The following is a 23,513-nucleotide window of genomic DNA, read 5'->3' as shown; positions in this document are numbered from 1 at the left end:
TTCAAATTTTCTTGAAAGACACACGTGACTTTAAAATGTTTGTAAAAGGATTGTTTTAAAAGATTGTTTTACATTTCCTGGGTTAGGGCTATGTGATACCAGGAGACTCCTGTCAAAGGCACAAACGCCACTGGATGGGCACCCCTGGCTCGCAGGCACTTAAAGGCAGACCTTAGCCTGAACTGGGCTTCCCTTGGCCCCACTCGGTCCCCATGGGAGACTGAGACAGGGACAGTTAAGTTGTGATAAAAAGACCAAGAGGAGAAACTTTAGATGGTCCCAGAGAGAGTTTAGGGTAGGGAGCCAGAATAAATACCACAGGGGCCAGCCCCCAGGGTGGGGGGAATGCAGGTTGGGGTGTTGGGCAGCTCACACCCCCACCTCCTGCTCCCCAGCCACACCCTGCTACTGGAAGAACCCAGATGTAGGAGGCCAGAGGGGGTGGCAGGCAGCGCTCACCAAGGAATGAATTATGGGGTCTCTCCCCAAGAGACAGTCAGGCAGGCCTGTGCTTCTCCCGCCACCACACAAGTCCGAGGGGCATTTTCCTCTACCAGGAGTTGCAAAGTCTCAGAGACTCAGATCTGCGTGGACTCTGACCTCAAACATCCCACATCACCCTAGAGTTTGGCGCTACTGCCTGTTATCCCAAGTGCCGATGGCATCTACAATTGACCTGGTCCCCACCTCTGTCCTCCGAGTTGGGAGCTGTCAGAGAACCCCACAAGCCATCGTTTAACAGCTGGGCCTAGAAACCTGATGCCTCCCACAAGAGTCCTGAAGGCCTGAACCCTCTGGTAAGAGACGGGGCAATTCCATGGCCTGGAAGATCGTGCCAAGGGGTGAGTCCTGCAGACCGAACGAGGCAGGGGCAGCCCTAGTCAGCTCCTCTCCCCTTTCTTCTGGAAAGATCTGCAGCACAGCATCCCCTCGGGCACCCAACCTTCTTCTCGAAAATGGGATACGGGAGGGAAGCTTCACAGGACACCTGCTAAGGGACACTCCCGGCAGGGGAAGTCACTTACCTTCTCCAGCTTCTCAAAGTGCTCCCGGAGGAACTTCATGGGGCGGTCTGGCTTACAGATGCAGAGATGCATGATGCAGTCTTTGAGTACCTGCTGGATACAGTGCTTCTGAACATACAGCTCACACGCCTTCACGCTCTCCTCTTCCTCTGAGGGCCCACAGGGTGGAGAGGCCATGGTGGGGGTGTCTTCTTCCCTATTGAGGAAAACGCAAATCACTCGCCTTGGGACGTGCTGGGGGAGCTGGGGCTGCTCCTTGAGCTTCGGAAATACGCACGTGGCGTAGAATAAGGTTTATGGTTTGTGCTCAAATCCAACTAACAGGGCCACATAGCAACAGCAGTTTATTTTGCATTTGTAAAAGATCTTTCATTTTGTGGGGCCGGGTGAGCTGTTAAATACCACCACCCCAAAGGCCTTACCTGCACGCAGGTCCCGCAGGACGGAGAGGGTCGGGGCAAGACGCGCGGCTCCGCGGCTCCGGAAACCTGCAGTGGGGAAGGGGCCTCCCCAGCGTCAGGCCGGTGCTACACGGTCATGCTTTTATCCCCCCCTTTTAGGGACACTTGTGTGAAATGTAGATGTTGTCACCAGGGCCCCAGCTGGAGGAGCCCCCTCAGGCGCTGGGGGAGGGAAGGGGCAGGGGGAGGGAAGGGGCGGGAGAGGGGCTGCTCTTAGGGGCAGGGGCGGGGGTGGGATGGGACGGAGGGGGGGGAGGGGGACTGCTTTACAGGAAAAAAAAGGAAAACAACGGAAACCTCCTCAAGAATGGAACATGGAGAACAATGAGGCGGGGCGCGTTCTCAGCGTGGCGGGAGCGGGGTTAAGTCACAATGCCCAGGCCCGGGAGGCCACCCCCTCCCCAGACCCCGCGCCTTGGCCGCTGGCTTCTGCGCCGAGGGGGGACCCTCCCCGGCCTTAACCGGGGCGCCAGGGTTTGCGGGAGACGGGGGAACCCTCGCTGGCCTTGACTGGGGCGCCAGGGTTTGCGGGGGACGGACGGGGACCCTCTCCGGGCTGGCGGACCGGGCCGGTTCCACCTCAGACGCCTTGCTTCAAGGGGGCCGGGCACCTCCCAGTCGCCCGCGTTCCCGGTGGGCCTCCCAGGCCCTGGCGAGGCCCAGCTCGAGACAGGGCCGGGGGGGCCGGCGCAGACCCCACCCCAGACCGCGTACCTGGATGCGCGGTGCCGGAGGCCGGGAGGCGGCTGCGCGGGGACGCGGGGACGCAGGAACGCGGGAACGCGGGGACAGCGGGCGAGCCGGGTCCCTGCACTGCAGCGGCGCCGCCCTCCGCGCCCGCCCCCGCGCCGCACGCCCGCAGGCTGCAGCCCCCAGTCGACCTCCCGCACCAGGCCTGTCCCCCATCTCCCCACCGACCGACCTCCCGCGCCCCTAACTGAGGCTCTCTCCCCAGCCCCCTCCCCCGCCCTCTGCTGAGGCTCCCGACCCCCACCCTGGGCCTGGACAGGGCCCACAAATTGTCGGGCAGCGTGCCCAGGACCACTCCCACAGCCCTTCACCTCCACTCACCCCTCCACTCAGACCCTGCTATCGCCCACCCTGGCTATGGCTGGGGCACGCCCCTGCACCCCTGATATGCTCTGAGCTGGGGGGTAGCATCCATGCGTCTACACCACACCCGCTCCAGCAAGCACACCATTCTCTGGGGTCTCTCTGACTCAAGCGCCAGAAGCGGATGGCCAGGTGAGCCCAAGTGAATCAGCCCATTTCCTTTCCTTGGTTAAGGGCGTCCAATTCACCTGGATGCCCCAGTGGGAAAACGCAGGGCCACCCTAAATTATTTCCTGCCATCCCTGAGGGTCCCCTGGGGACTTCCTAATCCACAAACCCAGGCCTGCTGGCAGGAGAATTGTTCTTATGTTTCTATTGCCCCATTCTGCCCAGGTGGTGGAGAGACTTCGTCTCCCTTTCCTAGAGGATCTGGATACCAGGAGAGGATGGGGGGCTCATGCCTCGAAGGAGAGAATGTCTCCTGCCCTGTCTCCAGTCACCTGTCCACACTTCTCTGTCCTAATCACCTGTCCACACTCTCCTGTCAGCTTCCCTGTTCCAGGCTCGCCTGTCTCCCACTCACCTATTCATACTCCCCTGTCTCCCCCAACCTGTTCCCCCACTCACCTGTCTCATGCTAAGCTGTTCACCCACTCACACATCCACACATACCCATCCACATTCCCCTGTCTCCCCTGTCCAGCTTCTCTGTCCTGTGCTCACCTGTCCACACTCAACTACTTGTCCCCCATTCACCTATCCACACTCGCCTGTCCCTGCAGGTGCTCCACAGGCCACCAGCCCTACCCAGCATGCTCCCCGACAGGGCTGATATTGCCCAGGTCCTTCCTGCCGGGCTGAAGGTAAATTGAACAGGCCAAACAAGAAGCCCTCCTGCTTTACCATGCCCCACCTCAGCATGCCTCCTGGCCCTGCCCACACCTCGGGCAGACTCGTGCTTGTCCTGGGCACACCTATTGGAAGAGGGCCTTTTTCAGGAATTTGAGTCCAGCCTCCCCTGAACCATCATGTCCATCCCACAGCCAATGGACCCTTTGGTGGTCTCTTCATTTGGCCCTGCCTGGAACTACTGCAGACCCTCCTCTTCCTCCTCCAGTTACTCTGGCTCCTCCAGGGTGGCCTAGTGACAAGGGTAACAGAAAAAGGCCAGTGATCTGGCTGGTGGTGGTCTGGCTTTGGGGGCAGATGCTCCAGGGCTGGCTTTTCTCTCATGGGACCCTCCTGGGTTTCCCCTGGGAGGAGACGGGGGGACCCTCTCCAGCTGACCTTGCAGGACAGCCCTCCAACCTTGAGGCACCCCCACACACAGCCCTTGCTCTGCTGGGATTCCCTCCCCCAGCAGAGAGCCTCCTTGGACTGTGTCCTTGTGAGACAGGGGGCCCCCAGGTCCAGGTGCTGGCTGTCAGCAGGCACTCCCAGCCCCTCCAGAAACTGGCCCCTGGGCCTCACTCAGCTGTAACTTCTGCTGAGACCCTCCCCCCACCACCATGACGCAACTCCTGCTGGCCTCTCACCTTCAGACTTTGCAGGCCACTAAGGTCCCTGTTTCAGTGACCCCCACCCCCAGGGGCCACCAGCCAACACCTCCTAAGAGCTCCCTCCCAGTCTTGCTCTCATAGCGGTACAAGTCAGAGCCCCCATTGCCCAGCCTGTGGACAGGCCACTCTCTGGCTGCCCCCTAACTGGCTTGAGCCAAGGGTAGACTTTCCAAAATGTCCTGCTCACTGCTCAGTCCCAGAGGGCGAAATCAACCCACAGAAGCGGGCAGAGAATTACAGAGACACAGAACTAGGGCCATGGTCAAACCATACCTAGAGCTCACCTGCATCTGGACTTTCCAACTATGATGACCCACAAGCTGGGCTGGCTTATTGCTTCTTGTTGGTAGCAACTGAGAACATCCAAGGGGACACACCGCTGATCTGATCCACACAGTCCTCCCCAACAAGACACCTCCAGCAAGGCCCGAGGTCAGACTGAGAGAGGGGTGTGGTGAGCTTGGTCATCAAATTGTGTAGACCATCAACAGTAGGCCACCACCTTGCTAGGCAGTGACACATTCTGGCTTTTATGTGGTGTCCAAGCAGCTACTTCCTTCTGGAACACGCAGCTGGTGGCTGCCTATCTGTTCGAAATCCCGGTAAATCATGCTGGTCTGAGAATGAGTGGAGAGGACCTGCCCTTGTGCCTGGGCCCTTCCTTCCCCAGCAGAGGTATTTACATGTCCCAGCTCTGTGAGTCACTTCACCCTGGACCTGACTGCAGGACTCATCCAGTGACAGATGTGTTCACAGTGACCAAGCCTTGCAACCATCCAACCTCAAAGCCACATTCTCTCCCCAGTCACCCCTTGTCCCAAAACTCTGCTCTGCCAACTCCTACTTATCCTCCAAGATTCAGCTGAAATGTCACTTCTGCGGGAAGTTCCCTAACGCACCCCCCACCACCTCTGAAGGGCCCCAGGTCCACGCCCCCCCCACCCCGTACAGCCGGGTCATCACAGCGCAAGTGAGTAGCTGTGTGGAAGGCCCCTGGCTTCCTTTCCGTCTCCCTGCTATGTTGAGAGCGCCATGTATGCGTGGACAACGTTTGTCCTATTCTTTATTCACTCTGCATGGCAAGGACACAAACACAGATATTTTCTAGGGTACAGAAAGAGAAAAAAGGAATATTGGTTGAGCCACTCTGGCCTCTGGAGAGGCTGCAGAGCATTGTGGCTTGAGATGGGCTCTGCAGGTGGACTTCCTGGTGCGGACCCGGAGTCTGCCCCGCGCAGCCGTGGTCACGTGGGCAGTGTACGAAAGCTCCCTGAGCCGGAGCATGGAGGAGATGCTACGCGTGCTAACGGCCAATGGGAGAGGCCATTAAATCCTCAAATCTTAGTGGATAATGTGAGGAACTGAGGGGGCAAGAGGCTGAGCATGGGCACAAGGCACATGGAAGAGCCCCGTAACTGAGAACAGTAACCAAGTCCCCTCCTCAGGGGGTGACCTGAGTCCAGAGTGGACACCTTCCTGCCCCGCAGGGATGCCGAAGGTGCAGTGGCAGGGGTGGGGGGCAGAGGGCTGAGGATGGAAGCGCAGCACAGGTGGGAGGCAGAGAGAGGGAGATGGTCCTGAGCGATCTGGCGCCAGCACGGGGCTTTTGGAGCTTCTGCAGACGCCTCAGTGAGAAATTGCCCCTGGGGGAGGGAGCAGGACTTTGTAGGAATAGTGTTCTCTAATATTCAAGGTTTAAATTGCTCACCGTGCAGGTCTGGGATGCAAAATTTCACACAAAATTTTGCCACGGAATTTCAAGGAAGTCTGCTCTACACAGGACTCCCTGGCGTGGTGGACAGACGCTAAGATGACCGCGGGCTCCCGACCTCTTTCCCCATGTCCCAGCACTCACGGCTGTGGGGTCCCCTCCTCTTCAGTGTGGGGAGGACCTGAGACCTGCTCCTCTCCACGGAGCACAGCCAAGGTGGGTGACCACCACACACGCTCTTCATGGCTGCATTGCAGGGAATTGCAGCGTGGGCCTTGCTGGGGGCCTGTCTCCCCCGCCAGGCTTGAAGAAGCTGCCGTGAGCCGCTGTGTAGGACCCAGTGAGCTGTGAGCCGGGAGCAGCCTCCAATGTCCGGCCTGCGAGGAAATGAATACTGCAAACAACCACATGCACCTGAGAGTGGACCCTTCCCTGCTCACGCCGCAGGTGAACACCCAGGCCTGGCATCCATTTTAGCTTTCAGAGGACCCAGCAGAGCCGTGCCTGGACTCCCAGCCCACAGAGACTGTCAGGTAGTAAGTGTGTGTTGTCCTCAGTCACTAAGTCTGTGGTAATTTGTTATGGAGCAACAGATAATGAATGCAAGGGGGAAATCAAGGAAAAGAAGCCCGGTTTTAATGTCTGGGTTGGTGCAAGGCAAAAAGAAAACAGCTGCAGGAGAAGGCAGAAAATATTGAACAATACCATGTATGAAAACGTAAGGATAAAAGAATTAAAATAGTATGAATCTGACATATGAATGAACAAACATACTAAGGGAACAGAACAAAGAATTCAGAAATAAACCCAAATATTTACAGGAATTTTGTATGTGATAAAGGTGACATTGGCAATGTGTGGGAAAAGAACAATTTAATGAATAACTTGGAGACAACTAGAAAGCCAACTGGAGAAAAATGGAGTTGGATCTCTGTCACTTGTTATGTGGATAAATTTCAGATGAATCAAAGACTTAAATATAAATATCAAAAATACAAAAGTAATAGAAGAAAAATTGGAAAAACATATCATCTTGGAGTAGAGAAGGACTTTCTAAACATAATGCAAAATCCAGGAGGCATAAATGTAAATATTGCTAAACCTGAAAACATAAAAATTAAACTTTTCTGCACAAAAAAATGCATTCAAAAGACATAAGAAGAAATATATTTATTATAATACATATCACAAGGGTTAATTTTCTTAGCATGAAGATACCCAACTTCATTCAAAATGAGACCAATGCAAATTAAATCTACACAGAGATACTAATTTTTACCTATCAGGTGGGCAAAAATCCAAAAATCTGATAATATTGTTGTGTTAAGGGTATGGGAGACAGGTGTTCATATGTTATGAGAATCTAAATTGATACCATGTCCATGGAGACCGGTTTGGAAAAATTCAATTGAAAATGTAAATGAACAGCTCCTCTGTCCTGGAAATCCCACTTTGGTAGATTTACCAATATTTTATCAATAATTTACCAGTACTGCAGTGACTATATTTGTTCATGTGTTTTTCTACATGTAGGAAAATGTATCTGTGCATCATATGCATTCCCATGTACATAAAAATGCATAAAATAATAGAACTTTCAGGGAAAAACATTTAAATGCCCATTGGTGAGGGTCTGATGAAGAGTATCATGGCACATCCTAATGATGGAATATTATGCAGCTGTTAAAAGGGATGAAGCAGCTCTGTGTGAACTAACATTAAACGATCACCAAGGTATGTTCTTAAGTGAGACAAAAATATGGCATGAAACTTTCTATACTGTGCTACCATTTAAGAGGCGAAATTACGCACTAGTGTATGTTCATTTCACCTTAGAATCTCTCTAGGATAGTTTGGAACTAAGGACAGAGCTTGCCTCTGGGTGGGGAATTGTACATCTGAGAAGAGAGAGGGAGAAGAGGATTTGCTGTTTCCTATTTCCTTGGGTATGTTTTGAATTTTATGCTGTATGTACATATTACCTGTTCAAAAATCATTTAACTTTTTATATTAAAATGTTTAAATCTTCCTGGTAAAGATGGGGAATTTAAAACACCCATTATTTTCACTTCCTTTTGAAAGTGCACTAAAACCACAATTAAAGCATTTTGTTTTAAAAGGCATGAACCCCAGGACAATTTTGGAAGTCCGACAGTGGATGGGGGTAACCATTGACCTACAGAATTGAGAAGCTGAGCTCTAAGCCAGCAGTGTGGAAAGCCGAGAAGAGCCCGATTTCTAGCCCAGAAGCCTCCAAAGTCTCAGGAATTGGTTTTACCAGATGCCCTAGAAATGAGAGCAAAAGGGTGGGGGCAGCCAGGGCTGGCTCTAGGCCCCAGGCGAACATCCCTCTCCTGCTCCAACATGGCATTGCGATTCATCCTCTGGAGAGTGAGACAGTCGTCTCTGGACTCGGGGGTACAGTCCCGGGAGGGAGGGAGAACCACACCAGCAGCAGGTGTGTAGTGATGGCAGCACACTGGATGGAGACCCAGTCTTGTGCCCCACTTGGTTCCCAGGATGCCCAGGCCACGCAGACCCTTCTCTGGAGAGCCTCACCTAAAGACTCTGGCAGAGGGATGCTGGGGTCTGCACAGCCCGGCCAGGTCACCCCACAGCTACAGTGAAGTGGGACAGCCTCTCCACCAGCTCTGAGGCCAGCTGAGCTCCCTGCCACCGGACTGCCAGGATGTGGCTGAGATAAAACTCAGCACAGCTTCTGCCCTGGCTCCTTCCTGCTCTTGAGGAGAGGAAGCCCAGCTTGGTCCACATGGAGAGAAGCCAGGCTCCCAGCCACCATCAATGTTGACAGCTGAACACGTGCATGGCCAGCATCCAGGCACCTCCAGCCCCCACTTCAATCCAGGCCTGTCCACCATGGATCAAGATGAGCCCCCTGACCCGTGGAATCTGTGGACTTAATAAATGCCTTTGTTTGCTGCCACCGTGTTTTGGGGATTCGTTAGGCAGTGTCATATAACATGAACCACGTCCAGATCACTGTGCCCCAAGCCAGACGCACGCTCTCCCCCACAGCCTGGTCCCCATCCAGTGTTTTCCATCTCTGTGAGAGATGCCTCCATCTGTCCAGTGGCCCGAGCCAGAGCCCTGCAGGTCCTCCTGACATCTGCCTCCCTCTAGCTCCTCGTCTGTGGCCAAGTCCTGTCAACGTTATCTGCAAAACAACTCTCGAGTCTGCCCACATTCCCCCATGAGCACTTTACTCCAAACCAGCATCATCTCTTGTCCTGATCTGTCTTCTTTGTTCCTCACTGAAGCCTTTTCTGCACACCCTTTTGAAAAGGACGTGCCCACGTTCCACTCGCCTCCCTTTCCCTCCATGGGGCCACGCCCCAGCGCCCTTTCCCTCTGTGCCTGGTTAGGGCTCCTCACTCCTCAGTCCCCACGCCAGTGTTGGCTCTGCCACCTGCGTCACAGCCATGTCGGTGCGTGCTATCACCGGACCCTCCATCTCCCTGCCGCACGTTGAACTTCGTGATATGGAACCGTATCTGCTTTCACTCATCCTTGTATTCAGGTGCCTAGCACAATGCCCAGAAATGTCACATGCCAGATAAATATTTGTCAAAGGGAATAATGAATGAAAGAACTCAGAGTTATTTGCTAAAATTAGTTTATTATACTGGACTAAATCATGCACTTTCAAACATGTGTAACAGAGACGTTGGACAAGCAGGACTCCTCGAACAGACTTGGAAATCGCCTTTTCCTTACCTCTGTGGCTCCCTGAGATATATTCAGTGGAGGATGTTCTACTTCTGCCCCTAGGTATAAATTTGGACAGCTCTGTGACACTCCGGCTCAAACACAGAAAATTTAAAAGTTCAATAGTTACGCTAAGATATACACCCAGCATCAATCAGCCACTATAAGTGTCCAGACTGTGAAGTAATTAAAACTCCAAACTTGATTTAGAGTCAAAACATTTCCCCTCTCCCAGTGGGAGCGCCTGGGGAAGGAGAGAGCGTGGCCAAGTCTTCTCTGGCGTTCTCCTCCCTGCACTCTCGGAGGTGCTGACTGGGGCCTGGTCTCTCCCACATGGTAACAGACTCCCCAGAACAAAGTCGAACCCCGAGCCACTGTGTCAACTACGCCTGCTGCCTTGGGTAAGTGGCGTCACACAGGATGTGTCCTTTGGGGACTGGCTTGTTTCCCGTAGCATGATGTCCTCGAGGTTCATCCGTGACATAGCATGTGTCAGAACCTCCCTCCTTTCCAAGCTGAGTAGTATTCCATCGTGTGGACAGACCACACTTGCTTTTCCATTCATCTGTCAATGAACGTGTGAAAGAAAATGAAAATCTCAGGACCCCCCTCATACAAAAGGGAAGGCACCTGTGCAGAGCTGGCCCCACATATCATTCATTAAGGAAATTCCTTGCTGGCCTCCCATGAGCAAGGATATGCAAGGTGTAACTTTAGGTCTCCAGGCTACATCTAGCTCCTAAAACTAAAGTTTGTTTGATTGCATACTAATAACGCACTACAAGTTTATCTCTGCAGGTGTGGGACAGAAGCAAGACAGGATCATTCTCCCACCCACCCAGGGGCACCTGCATAATTGATGCTTCCTTCACTCCCTTTTTCTCTGTTAACATTTGCCTTATCCTACGTGAAACGTAGATTTCCCTGGGTCTCACAAGAATGTAACCACTTTGTCTCCCCACCATCCCCTCTGATTTTTTTTCTGTCCCTGTGTCCTACTGCCCTTAAATACTGAAACCTCTGAACTCCCCTTAGGAAAAACAGCCACAGATTTGTCTGGTTTGTGTTTTTCCCAGGTGCTCCCTCAACGTTGGCTTAATAAACCTCCATTGATGGAGATCTTTGCCTCGACCACTGATATCGGGTTGTCAGATACTTGGGCTGTTTGTGACTTTTGACTATTGTAAATAACACTACTGAGAACAGGGTTGTACAAATACCTCTTTTAAGTCCCTGCTTTCAATGTTTTTGGGTGTGTACCCACAAGTGGGATTGCTAGATCCTGTGGTGGTCAGTCTTGTCTTTAATTATTTGAGAAACCTCCATCCTGTCTTCCACAGTGGCTGCAGCATCTTACATTCCCACCAGCAGTGCTGGCGACATCTCCACATCCCAGCCAACAGTTGTTATTTTCTTGTTTTTGGATAACAGCCAATCTAACAGGTGTGAAGTGGTTGCTAGATCTCCTGTACACCAGCTTGGGAGCATCTCAGCACCATTTCCACCACATTCTAGTGGCCAGGGCAAGTTCCAAGGCCAGCTGGGATTCAACATTGGTGGAAACGCACTGGAGAGACATGCAGGAGTGGAAAGAATTGTCAGTGGCTGTCTTTGGAACTACCTACCAGAATTTTATATATTTGCTGTGGGATCTTTATAGGTTTGACTTAGAGAGGTTTCCTTCTATTCCTGATTTGCTAAAAATTTTATCATAAACAGGAAATGCTTTTTCTGCATCTTCTGAGACAATCCCATGGTTTTTCTCCATTTTTTAATGTGGTAAATTACACTGATTAAGTCAACTTGCATTCCTGGAATAAACTCAATTTGATCATGATTTATCCTTTTTATATCTCTAGATTTGTTAATATTTTGTTTAAGATTTTTGTATCTACATTCAATAAAATAAGTTGATCTACAATATTCCTTTCATGAAATGTCCTTGTCATGAAGCTAGTTTCATTAAATGAATTGGGAAATGTTCCCCTCTTTCTATTCTTGGCAAGAGGTTATTTAAGATTGGAGTTATTTATTAAAGGTTTTAAGTATTAGGTTAGTAAGTATGAAATGTCCAATTTCCTTAAGTACTAAGTTTGACAGTCGATATCTTTGACATTTCACTTTGACTCCTCTTGCTTTATTTTTATTGTGAAGGTACATCCTTAGTCTTTCAAACACATGGTTTGTCTTGTGATTATGTGTCCAATTTTTTTTAGAGCAATTTTTGTGAAACCATGGATAAGTCAAAATTTTGTGTTGTTTTTGAATATGTGTTCTGTCGTGGAACCAATGCAGCATAGACAGCACAAAATATCAATGAAGTGTTTGGGAAGGGTGTGGCTAGTGAATGCATAGTACATGGGTGGTTTGAGAAATTCCATTCTGGTGATTTTAATCTTGAAAATGAGCCACATAGGCAACCTGAGACCAAGGTGGATAATGATGAACTGAAAGCTGTAGTGGAAGCGAATCCATCTCAATCTATGTGTGAATCAGCAGCAAGGTTTGACACTACTACTCCAACAATATTGGACCATTTGAAACAAATGGGCAAGGTAAAGAAGCCGGATAGATGGGCTCTGTGTGAATTAAACAAGCGTCAGAAGAGAAATTGTCTCGAAGCTTGCCTTTCTCTGCTATCATGACATAAAGGCAAACCATTTCTACACCATATTGTTAACGTGTGATGAAAAATGGATTCTTTTTGACAATTACAAGCATTTGGCACAATGGTTGGATAAAGATGAAGTGCCGAAACACAGTCCAAAACTGAATATTCATCAACAAAAGCTAATGGGGTCTGTTTGGTGGTCCAGGGCTGGTATTATCCACTACAGCTTCATGAATCCTGGTCAATCGATTACAGTGGATGTCTACTGCAACCAGTTGGAGGAAGTGATGAGGATGCTTGCGATTAAGCAGCCGAGACTGGCCAATAGACACAGGTCAATCCTCCTGCAAGATAATGCTCGACTACATGTCACACAAACAACGCTGTTGAAACTACAGAGGCTGGACTTGAAACTCTTTGTCATCCACTGTATTCACCAGACCTTGCACCAACTGACTACCACTTCTTCCCAGCTTTGGACCACTTCTTGAAATGAAAAATATTCAATTTTCAACAAGCTGTGGAAAACGCATTTGGTGATTTCATCACCACTCACTCTCCAGGCTGCTTCACTGCTGGCATAAACGAGCTACCATTAAAACGGCAACACTGTGTCAGTAGTTTAGGCACATACTTTAATTGTACTGCTTCTTGTTTGAGATGTAATAAACTTTTGATTTGAAATAGAACACTTCATATTTAATATGAAAATTAATATTTGCCAGTAAAGCTATCTGGACCGCTGGCCTTCATTGTGGGAAGCTTTCAAATTACAAATTCAATTTCTTTAATGGGCATTAGGTGCCTGAGGTTTTCTATTTCTTCTTGTGTAAGTTTTAGGAAGTCGAGTTTTCCTAGGATTTCTCTATTTCATATACTTTTTTGATATAAATTGGTTTATATTATTTCATTATCTTTTTCATTTGTTTAGAACCTGTAGTGATAACCTCTTTTACACTCCTCATATTGGTATTTTTGTGCTTTTTTTTTTTTTTTTTTTGGTCTTGACGGGTTTATCAATTTTATTCTTTTGAACAAACGCTTGGCTTTGTTGATACTCTCTATGGTATATTTGTTTTTCTATTCATTTATTTCTATACTTACCTGTATTATTCCCTTTCTTTTGATGTATTTTGATTTAAGTATCTGAATATTTTGCTTTTGGAAAAAATCAACATTTTTGACTCTTGATAGGCAACTAGAATCAATCATAATGGCATTTGTGGAATTACTGAAAAACACCTGATGTCAATTTGATTCTTGTTCCTTTGAAGGCAATCTGTTCTTTTTCTTTGTCAGTTTGTGAATCTATCTTTGATAGCCTTACATCTCACAACAGCTCGATGTGTGGGTTTCTCCTTCTCTCTCCTCTTTGGCACTCTGTGTCCTTCCATCTGAAGATCTTTCATTTTTAACTCTGGAAGATTTGTCCTCGTTACCTCCTCAAATATTTCCTACTCCCCATTTTTATTTTCTGGAACATCTATTAAGCAGGTATTAGCATTTCTGCTTCTGTCTGTATCCCTCACCCTTTCTTTTATACACTCTTGCTCCTGTTTCACATCAATAAGATAAAGAATTTTCTCTCTTTTATAGGCAAGTCTTATTTGTTTTACAGTATCAGCTCTTCTGTTCTATTGCTCCTGCTTCTGTAATCCAGTTTGTTTACTTCCATGCAGCCTGGCATCGTGTCCTGGGAAAGGGACAGGTGGCCCTACTGGCTCTGAATACTCACGCAGCTGCCCCGTGACCCAGGTCAGTACATGGCCCCTCCTCCTGCCCCTTTACAATCACACCCACCCGCCCCCCCAAGCCCCACAGAGATCAGAGATCGGTTCTCCATCTCTCTAATTATGTTATTCCATTGATGTTATGTAAATGAAACCACAAATTATCCTTTTTGGAGTTGGTTTTACATTCATAGTCTTTTAGAGATGCAATCAAGTTGTTGCAAGGATCAGTAGTCTCCTTTTTATGTCGGAATTGTGTTGTCTAATCTCCAGGTGTGGAGATAGTCCTGTTGTTTCTGTTGCTCATTTTTAGTTTGATGCCACTCTTGTCAGAGAACATGCTCTGTAGGATTTAACTCTTCTACATTTGCCAAGGTTCTATGGCTCAGGGCATGATCTGTCTTGGTGCCTGTTCTGTGGGCACTTGGTGTGAATTCTGCTGCTTGTCGGTGCAGTTCTGTAAATGTCCATTAGACGCTGCTGGCTGAGGCTGGCATCCTGCTATATCCTGCTGACCATGTCCAGGAGATCTAGCAAATGCTGAGAGTGGGAGCCCAAGTCCTCAGCCACACTGGCAGACTTGTCTCTTTCTCCTCTCAGCTCTGTCAGTTTTTGCCTTATGTATTTCGAAGCTCTGTTGTTTGGTGTGTACATATTTGGGATTGCTGTACCTTCCTGGGTTGGTTCTTTTGTCACTATGTAATGTCCCTCTCTTTCCCCTGTTCTGAAGTCCACTTTGGCTGATATTAGTATGGCCACTCCTGCCTTTAAGAAATTAATGTTTACATGATATACTTTTCCATCCTTTTATTTCTGATCTGCCCATGTCCTTGTGTTTGAAATGAGCTTCAGCATACAGTAGACATACAGTTGGGTCAAGCTTTATCTACTCTACCAATCTCTGTCTTCTAGTTAGCGTGTTTAGGCCATTTAGGGGTACATCTGCCACTTTATTATTTGCTTTTTGTTTGTTCCCTCCCCCATGCTTTATGTGGCATATTTGGACGTTTTTTAGAATTCCACTTCACAATGGTTTTGAGTACTTCATTACATGTAGTCTCCTTAGCAGCTGCTCAAGATACCATCATATAAGCATGGACCTTATCAGTCTGTCGGTGTCAACGCTTCACCACTCCAAGTGCAGTGTGGAAACCTTATTTCAACTTAAGCCCCTTACCCTTCTCGTGTTTTAAATATATTTGTTGTAAATATTTCCTCCTCCGCATACACCAAGCCCCATATCACTGTTGTAATTTTGGCTTCAACCATCAGATATGATTGACGAAACTTGTGAGGTGAGAGATGGTCTATTTCTCACATTGCATTTTTCTTCTGTAGTTCCTGAGGGTGTCAGTCTGCCTGTTAGAATTTCTTTCTGTTTTTAGAGAGCTTTCTTCAGGCATTCCTGAAGGGAGGTCTGGTAGCAACAAATTCTATCGGTCTGCTTCTGTTTGAGAACATCTTTACTCTTTCATTCCTGAAGGGCAGCTTTGCTGGATAGAGGGTTCACAGCTGACAGCTCCTTTCTTTCCACACTTGAAAAATGGCTTTCACTTCCTTCTGGCTTCTGTGGTTTTGGATAAGAAATCTGCTGTCATTCAAATTGGTATTCCTCTGTAGTAATATGTTGGTTCGTCTGGCTGTAATAGTTATTCCTCCGTCTTTAGAATTCAGAAGTTTAATGATGATGTGTCTTGGTGTGGACTTTTGGGGGACTTACCATACCAGGGCTTGCTCAGTGCTTTTTACTTTATTTTTAAGAGATAGGGTCTCACTCTGTCATCCAGGCAGGAGTGCAGCAGCGTCATCACAGCTCACTGCAGCCTTGAACTCCTGGGCTTGAATGATCCTCTTGCCTCCCCCTCTTGAGTTGCTAGGTGTACAAGCATGAGCCACAGGGCCCAGCTAACTTACTTTTTTGTAGAGACAGGGTCTCACTATGTTGCACAGGCTGGTCTCAAGTGATCCTCTCATCTTGGCCTCTCAAAGTGCTGGGATTACAAGTGTGAGCCACCATGTTTGGCCTCAGCTTCTTGATTCTGTGGGTTTATGTCTTTCACTGAATTTGGGACATTTTCAGCCATTATTTCTTCAGAAATTTTAGTCCCACACACTTTCTCTTCTTGTTCTGGGAAGTTGGTAATACAAATAACTGTCTCACAGGTCTCTGAGACTCTGCCCATTCCCTGGGTCTGTTTTCCAGCTGTGGCCAGGTGGAGTAAATTCTATTGCACTCTCTTCAGCTCCAGGATGATTCTGCCATCTCTGTTCAACACTGTGACCCCCCAAAGGACATGCTATTATTTTTGTTACTGTATTTCTCAGTTCTATAATTTCCACTTTGTTCTTTTCATAACTTTTATTTCTTTGCTGATGTTTTCTATTTTTTCATTTGTTTCAAAAAATTGTAATTACTTTTTGAAGCACTTTTATGACTGCTTTACTACCCTTGACAGATGATTCCAACATCTGGTCCACCCTGGCACACATGTCAGTTAACTGTCCTTTCACGCTCAAATTGTAGTTTTACTCGTTCTTGGTATGACAAATGATTTTCACATGTATCCTGGACATCTGGGTTATTACCTGTGGAGACTACTGGTTCTATTTAAATCTTCTGTTTTAGCAGGCAGCCACCCTGCTCAGGTTTAGCGTAGTTTGTGCCCACCTTTGCGGCCTGTGGTTCCAATGACTGTTTCGTCTTCAGAGCCCTCGAGCTGCCCTCCAGTTCTGCTTTATTGGCATGGCTAGAGCTGCTGCTCAGTCCCTGCTGGTGCTGCCTGCAGGGTTGGAAGGCACCTCACTGCGCCACCTGGTGTTGCTGGGCCACCTTCTGCTGTGGTGGGAGCGGGGAAAATGCTCCTCCTGAGCCTCCTTGTGCCACCAGGAGAAAGGTCAGAAGATTTCAGGCTCCACTGGCACTGCCTGTGCAGTGTGGACTGCCCACTGGCACCCCAGTCATGCAGTAAGGGTTGGGTGGGCCTGTGGGGGTTCTGAAGCTGTCCCGGGGCAGACAGTGGAGGGGAGGTGGGAGTTCCCCACTGTACTTCTGAGGGGCATCCCCATTCCCAGTCCTCTAGCCAGAGAGAGGAGGCTTTCCCTGAAAATTCGTCTACGCCTGTTGGTTGCTCTGGGTTGCAGGCCTCTCTGTTGCCTAATCCAGGAGTATGTAAGAGAGAAAAAGAAAGCCCAGAGAACCCAGTGCACTGCTGTTCCTCCAGGCCTGAGGTCCCCAGCCAGTCTGTCTTCTCACTTCCAACTCTCAGGATCCTTTCCTTGTTGTCTGTTGAATTACGTGCAGAGTATTTACTTGTACCTCAACACGAGGAGCAGGGGAAAGTGAATTCCCACGATCCTAAGCATTCACCATCTCTCATCTGGACCACCGCCATAGTCATCCAAGGGGCTCTCTCCCAACTCATCCCTCAATGGTGGCCAAAGGAGTCTGTGAAAAGTGAACACCTGATCTTGCCAATGTGCCCACCTTAAAACCTGAGGCCCCCATTATTTTAAGTCCAAAGTCCTGTGGTCTGGCCCCACCTATCTCACCACTCCCCGCCTGCTCCCCCACAAGAAGCTTTTATTTTCTGGAGCAGTGTCCTGTGTTCCTTTCCTAGGGCTGCTGTAACAAACACAGAATGGGTGGCCTGAACAACAGACATTTACTTCTCACAGTTCTGGAGGCTGAAAGTCCAAGATGGGGTGTGGGCAGGGCTGGCTCCTCCTGAGGCTTCTGTCCTTGGCTTGTAGACAGCCGTGTCATGTTCACGTCGCATTTTCCCTGTGCACATGTGTTTCCAAAATTCCTCCTTTTTATGAGAACAGCAGTCATATTATGTTAGCACCCACCTTAATGTCCTCATCTTAACTTGGTTACGTCTGCAAAGACACTGTCTCCTAATAAAGTCACATTCCAAGTACTGGGATTAGGACATCGACATAGGAGCCTATAACAACTCTCACCACAGGGCCTTTGCCTACGCTGTTTCCTCCCTTGCAACTGTCTCCACCCCTCCCCATTTCACCTGGTTAACTACTACTTATTCTGCATATTTCACTTCTGCTGTCACTTGCTCCTGGAAGCTTTACAAGTCTACATCAATCTCCTCTGACATTCACTCTTACCATCACTGTGGCTAAACATTTATTAATGTGATTTTTCCATTAAGGGCTTATCCCCTCCTGCAAGGCCACAGGATCTGTGAGCGCAAGGGCCGCAGACAATGTCCGGTCAAACGAACGCCTGTAGGAGGAAACAGTGAATTAGGTTACACAATGCTACCATACCACATTTGAAAAACACATGCTCGCCGGTTAACACCACCGTTTTGCAAAACAAACGTCAACAACAAAAAAGAAGTGTCAAATTCAAAATAAAGTTCAGTCCTTAAAATCAGGGGCGTTTTGCTTTTTGAAAACTCACTAAGGGAACTGACCCTGGCGGAGAGGCCTCGGGCAGCCCGGCTGGTGGTGGGCCCGGGGTCCTGCCTGGCGTCCAGCCCGCTCGACTTCTCCCGGCCACGAGCGGGATCTGAGCCGCGGAGCAGACCCTTCGTCCTGGAGCGGCCGAGTGGCACAGAGAAGAGTACCTCCTGCCCTGGCCACCCGGCCACTCTGGACACTCCGCAGGAAGCCGGTACCCTTCCACGAACCCTGAGAGCGGAAGTCCCCGCCCCGCCTCCGGCAGCCGCGCGGCGCGCCGGAAGTCCAGCCGTAAGCCGCGCCGCGCCGTCGCGAAAGCACCGGTTCCCCGTGGTGACGGGAGACGCGGAAGATGGCGGCGCCGGCGCTGGCGGAGGCCGCGGGCCCGGCCGAGGCGGCCGAGTCGGCCGAGGCGGTGGAGCTGAGCCGCGCCCTGAGCCGCCTGCTGCCGGGGCTGGAGGCCGACAGCAAGCCGGGCCGGCGGCGTGCGCTGGAGGCCCTGCGGCGCGCGCTGGAGGAAGCGGAGCCCGCCGCTGACCCCGCCGCCTTCCAGGGCCCTTGGGCGCGCCTGCTGTTGCCGCGCCTGCTGCGCTGCCTGGCCGACCCGGCCGAGGGCTGCCGCGCACTGGCCGCACACCTGCTGGGCCTGGGCTTGCGGCGCGCCGCGCGGCCCCGCGACGCCCTGCCGCGCCTGCTGCCCGCGCTCGCCGCGCGCCTGGCCAGCCCTGAGCCTGCGCACCGGCCGCCGCCAGAGGCCTGTGAGGAGCTGCGCCTGGCGCTTGTGCAGCTGCTCGGCCTGGCCGTGGGCTTGGGCGGCTCGGCGCTCGCGCCCCACCTGGACGAGGCGGTGCGCGTGCTGCGCTGCACGCTGCTCGACCCCTTCGCCGCCGTGCGCCGTGAGAGCTGCCAGTGCGCCGCCGCCCTGGCGCGCGCCACGCCGGGTGAGCGCCCCGCGTCCCTAGCTTCCCTACCTGCGCTTACCTGCCCCCGCGCCCCCAATCTCCCTTGCCCAGACGCACAAGCTGGTGCTCCTCTCTCCGACCCCCACCGTTGCCGGTGTCCAGATTCCTGGAAACACCGCAGGAACTTCTTTTGAACTGGTTGGGGTGGGATGTGCACTGGTAGCTGCCACTCGCTGGGGTGATTTTCATCCGGGTGTTGCTGCGACACAGCACTCTTTGAGAAACTCCGCTCCAGTCAGTTCAGTGCTTTTTATCCCCGTTTCTGTACTCGAGTAGGCCTCTTTTTCCTCATCTGTCCTCGACTGCTGTCCTTTAGCAAGGGAGGCCGCTTCTCCCTGCACTTTAATCTATTGCCATCATTTTAACCGCTCTCATCTGACTAGGACATTTCTTTTTCCTAAGTAGCCACTTATGCAGGTCTTTCCCGGGTTCCCTCTCTCTGCTCTCAGGCTGGGATGAGGAACGATAAGAGGCGCCTACTTAGTGGTGGCAGGAAGGCTTCAGGGAGGAGGGAACAGCTGAAAATCCCTAGACGGGAGGGGAGGGAGCCGGCCTTGAGAAATAAGCTGGTCAGATCAGAGGAGCAGGAAGGGAGGGAGGGAGAGGCATCAGGGGCGCGCGGTGGGCAGTGCCACCATGGTAAGGTTTGGATTTAGCAGGAAATGGGGAAATGTGTTGAGAAGACAGAACTCAGGTCTGGGGTTTTAAAAGATCACTGGTGCTGTGTGGAGAATAGCTTGGAGAGGTGACAAGAGAGGGAATGAGGGAGTCATTGGGGCTGTTATTAATCCATATTTTGAGTGATGGCTTGGACTTCGGTGGGGAAGCCTGCTGATAGAGGCAGAGAAAAATGAACAGGTTAGGGACATTTTGAAGGTAGGACTGACACAACCTCTCGTTGAATTGGGTGAGGAGTGAGGAAGGAGATCTGGTGTGGACTGACAAAGGAAGAACCCCACTTAGGATAAGATCAAAGTTTTTCCGTTTTGGTTACGTTAATTTTGGATTTCAGATAGTCTAGAACTCTAGTGGAGTTTGAGGGGAAAGGCTTGGGCTGGAGATGGCCATTAGGAACTCCACACGTTTAATGCATTTCTCATCACCCTCATCCGTCTCTTTCCCTGCCCCCTTGGGCTGCTTCTCATTTTTTGGTGTGGGGGGGTTGCTCCCAGCCTTCCATGTTCCCTGTCTGCTGGACTGTACATTCTGTACGGGCAGGACTGCGCCTGAATGTGCCCGAGCCATGTGGTGGGTGTTCACTGATGCCTTGTGGAGTGGAAGACTGTTTCTTTAGCTTGAAGCATCTCCCCATCCCCAACACCGTCCCCCCACCCCTCCTCTTTCCTGGATGGGAGACCTCCTCTGGCCCCTGTCACACTGGGTAGTAGCTGCCTGTATCTGAGGACTTGAGAGATTAAAGAACTCACCAAAGCATCATTGAAATGGCCATTTCATAGATGGGTCCCAAATAGTGTAGCACTGAGGCCAGAACTCCAAAACAAGATGGTCATCCTGGCTCTCAGAGAGACCCCTCTGGTTCTGATTTCCTGTGAGGACTGTACAAATAGGAGGTAGAGTGACATTGCTTAGAGTGGTGCTGGTCTGATTTCTGGAAGGAGTTCTGGTGTCTGGCTTTGGGTGCATCTGGGAGTGAGCACATGCTCAGCGTCCTGGGCTCATCTTCTTTCCTCTGGCCACTGTCCCTTTCAGGTCCCCATTGTAGCTGTCAGCAGACCTAGGCTCTCCTCCTACAGCTCCCGTCCTCAGCTGCAGTGGGGTCAAGCCCCCAGCCTTTTCCCTTTGATCTGTCTCCCCAAGCCTTTGAGGCATAGAGGTGCCATCCCTGAACCTTTCCCTGTGTCAGGTGACTCGAAGCTTTGCTTGGCAGCCTGGATCGTGTGCTGTTCCTCGGCAAGGGCCTTGGGTGGGAGAGGAAGGGAGCGAGAAGGTCACAGATGCTGGTGGCCAGTCCTGGTAGTACACAGAGCTGGGCCTGGGGTGAGACAGGTGGGAGAAACACTGGTGATCGGTGGCTTCCCTGTCCCACAGACCACTTCCACATGCAGTCAGAGTCTCTGATCGGCCCTCTCATGCAGACCATCTCCCACCAGCACTGGAAGGTCCGGGTGGCTGCCATCGAGGCCACAGGCACCGTGATCCAGTTTGGCAACGGGAAGTCTGTGGACGACGTGCTCTCGCACTTTGCTCAGCGGCTCTTTGACGACGTCCCACAGGTAACGAGCCTTTCACTGCTAGACAGTCTGTTCCTGTCTCCACCAGAAGCATGCCGACCTACTATTTTTAACTAATGCACTTGCTTTTTCTTTTTTCAAGATGTTACATGCACCAAATGTCCTTTCCTCATTCTCAGTCACAAGATGTTCCTGTTTCACATCTTTGAAAAGCTATGAGAGAACCGAGTTGTTTAAAACGTTTGTTATTCTCAATTCCAAGGAATGCAGGAAAGACTTATTTCTGTAATTATGGTATCTTAGAAGGAAAAAAAAAAATCTAAACCATGTGTACTTACCAGTTTGCAGAAGTATCTTTGACATGGCCATCAGTCAAGGCGAGTTTGCTGAAAAGGCAGTGGTTGCTGGACCTGGTGTGGGAGGGGACAGTGGGGCTGGGCACAGACACTTCATGTTGCTGGGCTTTGGAGCCCGCAGAGGGACAGACGGGCTGGAGTCTGACAGACGGATGTCAGAACACTGGCTTTGCTGCTGGCAGAATCCGGCTTGGAGGGTGTGTCTTAGAGCTGAAGTCCCATGTGGTGCTGAAACTTCATGAGCTATGACCATAGGGAAGCGGTTGCCCCCAGGTCAGTAAGGATGGTATTTCACTTAAGTGTAATCGTACAGTGTGTGATCTTTTGTATCTGGCTTCTTTCACTTTGCGCAATGTGTCCAGTGTTCGTCTACCTGGTAGCAGATGGCAGACTTTGTTCATTTTTGTGGCTGAATAGGATTCCCTTTTACATGGATACCGGTGTTTATCCAGTCACCTGTAGGCGGACACTGGGTCGTTTCCACCTTTTGGCTACTGTGAACACTGCTGCTGTGAACAGGTGTGTCCAAGTCTCTGTTTGAGTTCCTGCTTTCACTTCTTCAGGTGTATGCCTGGGAGTGGAATTGCTGGGTCATGTGGTAACTCCACGTTCAGCTTTTTGAGGAGCCACCATGTGTTTTCCACGGCAGCCACCGTTTTACTTCCCACCAGCAACTGACTGGGGTCTGAGTCTCCACGCCCTGCCAGTGCCTGTCACTTTCTTTTGTTGTTACAGCCGTCCTCGCAGGTGTGAGGTGGTGTCTCAGTGTGGGTTTGGTTTGCATTTCCCTAGTGATGAGTGATTTTCCCAATTACACAGGAACATTAGAAGGAAGAAAGCTTGGGCCACGATAAGAACAGTTTCCTCTCCACTCCATGCTGAGGAACTGGAGGAAGCGATTGACTTGCCTTGACCTCAGGGCTGGGGCTGGAGGTGGATTTCCTGTGGGGAAATCGTGTGAAGGTGGCAGGTTGAAGGTATCACTCAGGGCTTTTGGGGCCAGCACAGTAGCCCGACTTGTTACCCGCACGGGAGCCGGCTCCAGGTATGGCATGGCACCTGCTGGGGACATCTGCTCTGCCTCTGCTGCTGTGCTTTGTTCCCGGGCCTGCCCTCCAGGAGCAACGGGCTGCCCAGAGACAGGGGTCCTCTGCCAGGAGCCTCATGGAGCCAGCTGAAGCGGAGTTTGACTGTGTGTGCCAGCGGGCTTCCCCTGGAGCCGAGGCAGAGTCCCCACAGGGCAGCACGGAGGGGACCCTGAAGCAGGGGCTCTGCCTAGGGAGGAGGCAGTGGGTACTGACCAGCACTCACACTGCCTAGCAGTGTGGCAAGGCTTCCACCGCTAGCTCAAGGCTGGGCTGCAGAGAACAGCTCCAGGAAGGGCAGGCAGGGACAGACCCCAGCGAGAAGCGACAGTGCAGCAATGGCCAGGGCACTTTCTGGCCTTCTGTAACCTGAGGTAGGTCATGGCTGACAAGGAAAGTGGTTTCTTTGTGTCACAGGCCAAGCCTTATTCTTTAAAAAGTGTAATGACTCTGTCTGGAGAGCTCTGTGTGTCAGTAGCTACTTGTAAATGCCGTAACTGTATCGACAGCTAGCTATCCATATAAACAGTGTAACCCTGTATCCACAGCTGTGTGTGCATGCTAGGACTGTATCCACAGCTACCTGTAAATACCATAACTGTATCGACAGCTAGCTATCA

At 50.6% G+C, this 23,513-nt stretch overlaps 2 protein-coding genes across 2 annotated transcripts in view; one reads left to right on the top strand and one right to left on the bottom strand.

The window, feature by feature from the left end:
* Nucleotides 1-19,233, bottom strand: part of PRKAR1B (protein kinase, cAMP-dependent, regulatory, type I, beta) — a 143,607-nt gene extending 124,374 nt beyond the window's left edge. Inside the window, exons 1-3 of the mRNA XM_012639082.1 lie at nucleotides 19,134-19,233; nucleotides 15,431-15,433; nucleotides 1,026-1,221 (exon numbers count right to left, since the gene is read on the bottom strand). Coding sequence (XP_012494536.1) covers nucleotides 1,026-1,202 — 177 coding nt within the window. The 5' untranslated portion in view covers nucleotides 1,203-1,221; nucleotides 15,431-15,433; nucleotides 19,134-19,233. The remainder of the gene's footprint in view (nucleotides 1-1,025; nucleotides 1,222-15,430; nucleotides 15,434-19,133) is intronic.
* The window catches only part of DNAAF5 (dynein, axonemal, assembly factor 5), a 51,388-nt gene continuing 46,525 nt past the window's right edge, over nucleotides 18,651-23,513 (top strand). Inside the window, exons 1-2 of the mRNA XM_012639083.1 lie at nucleotides 18,651-19,239; nucleotides 21,310-21,494. Coding sequence (XP_012494537.1) covers nucleotides 18,651-19,239; nucleotides 21,310-21,494 — 774 coding nt within the window. The remainder of the gene's footprint in view (nucleotides 19,240-21,309; nucleotides 21,495-23,513) is intronic.

Source organism: Propithecus coquereli, unplaced genomic scaffold (assembly GCF_000956105.1).
Source record: "Propithecus coquereli isolate 6110/MARCELLA unplaced genomic scaffold, Pcoq_1.0 Scaffold137, whole genome shotgun sequence".
NCBI classification, from domain to species: Eukaryota; Metazoa; Chordata; class Mammalia; order Primates; family Indriidae; genus Propithecus; species Propithecus coquereli.
Note: the sequence above shows the minus strand (reverse complement) of the source record. Positions and strands in the feature narration are given on the sequence as shown.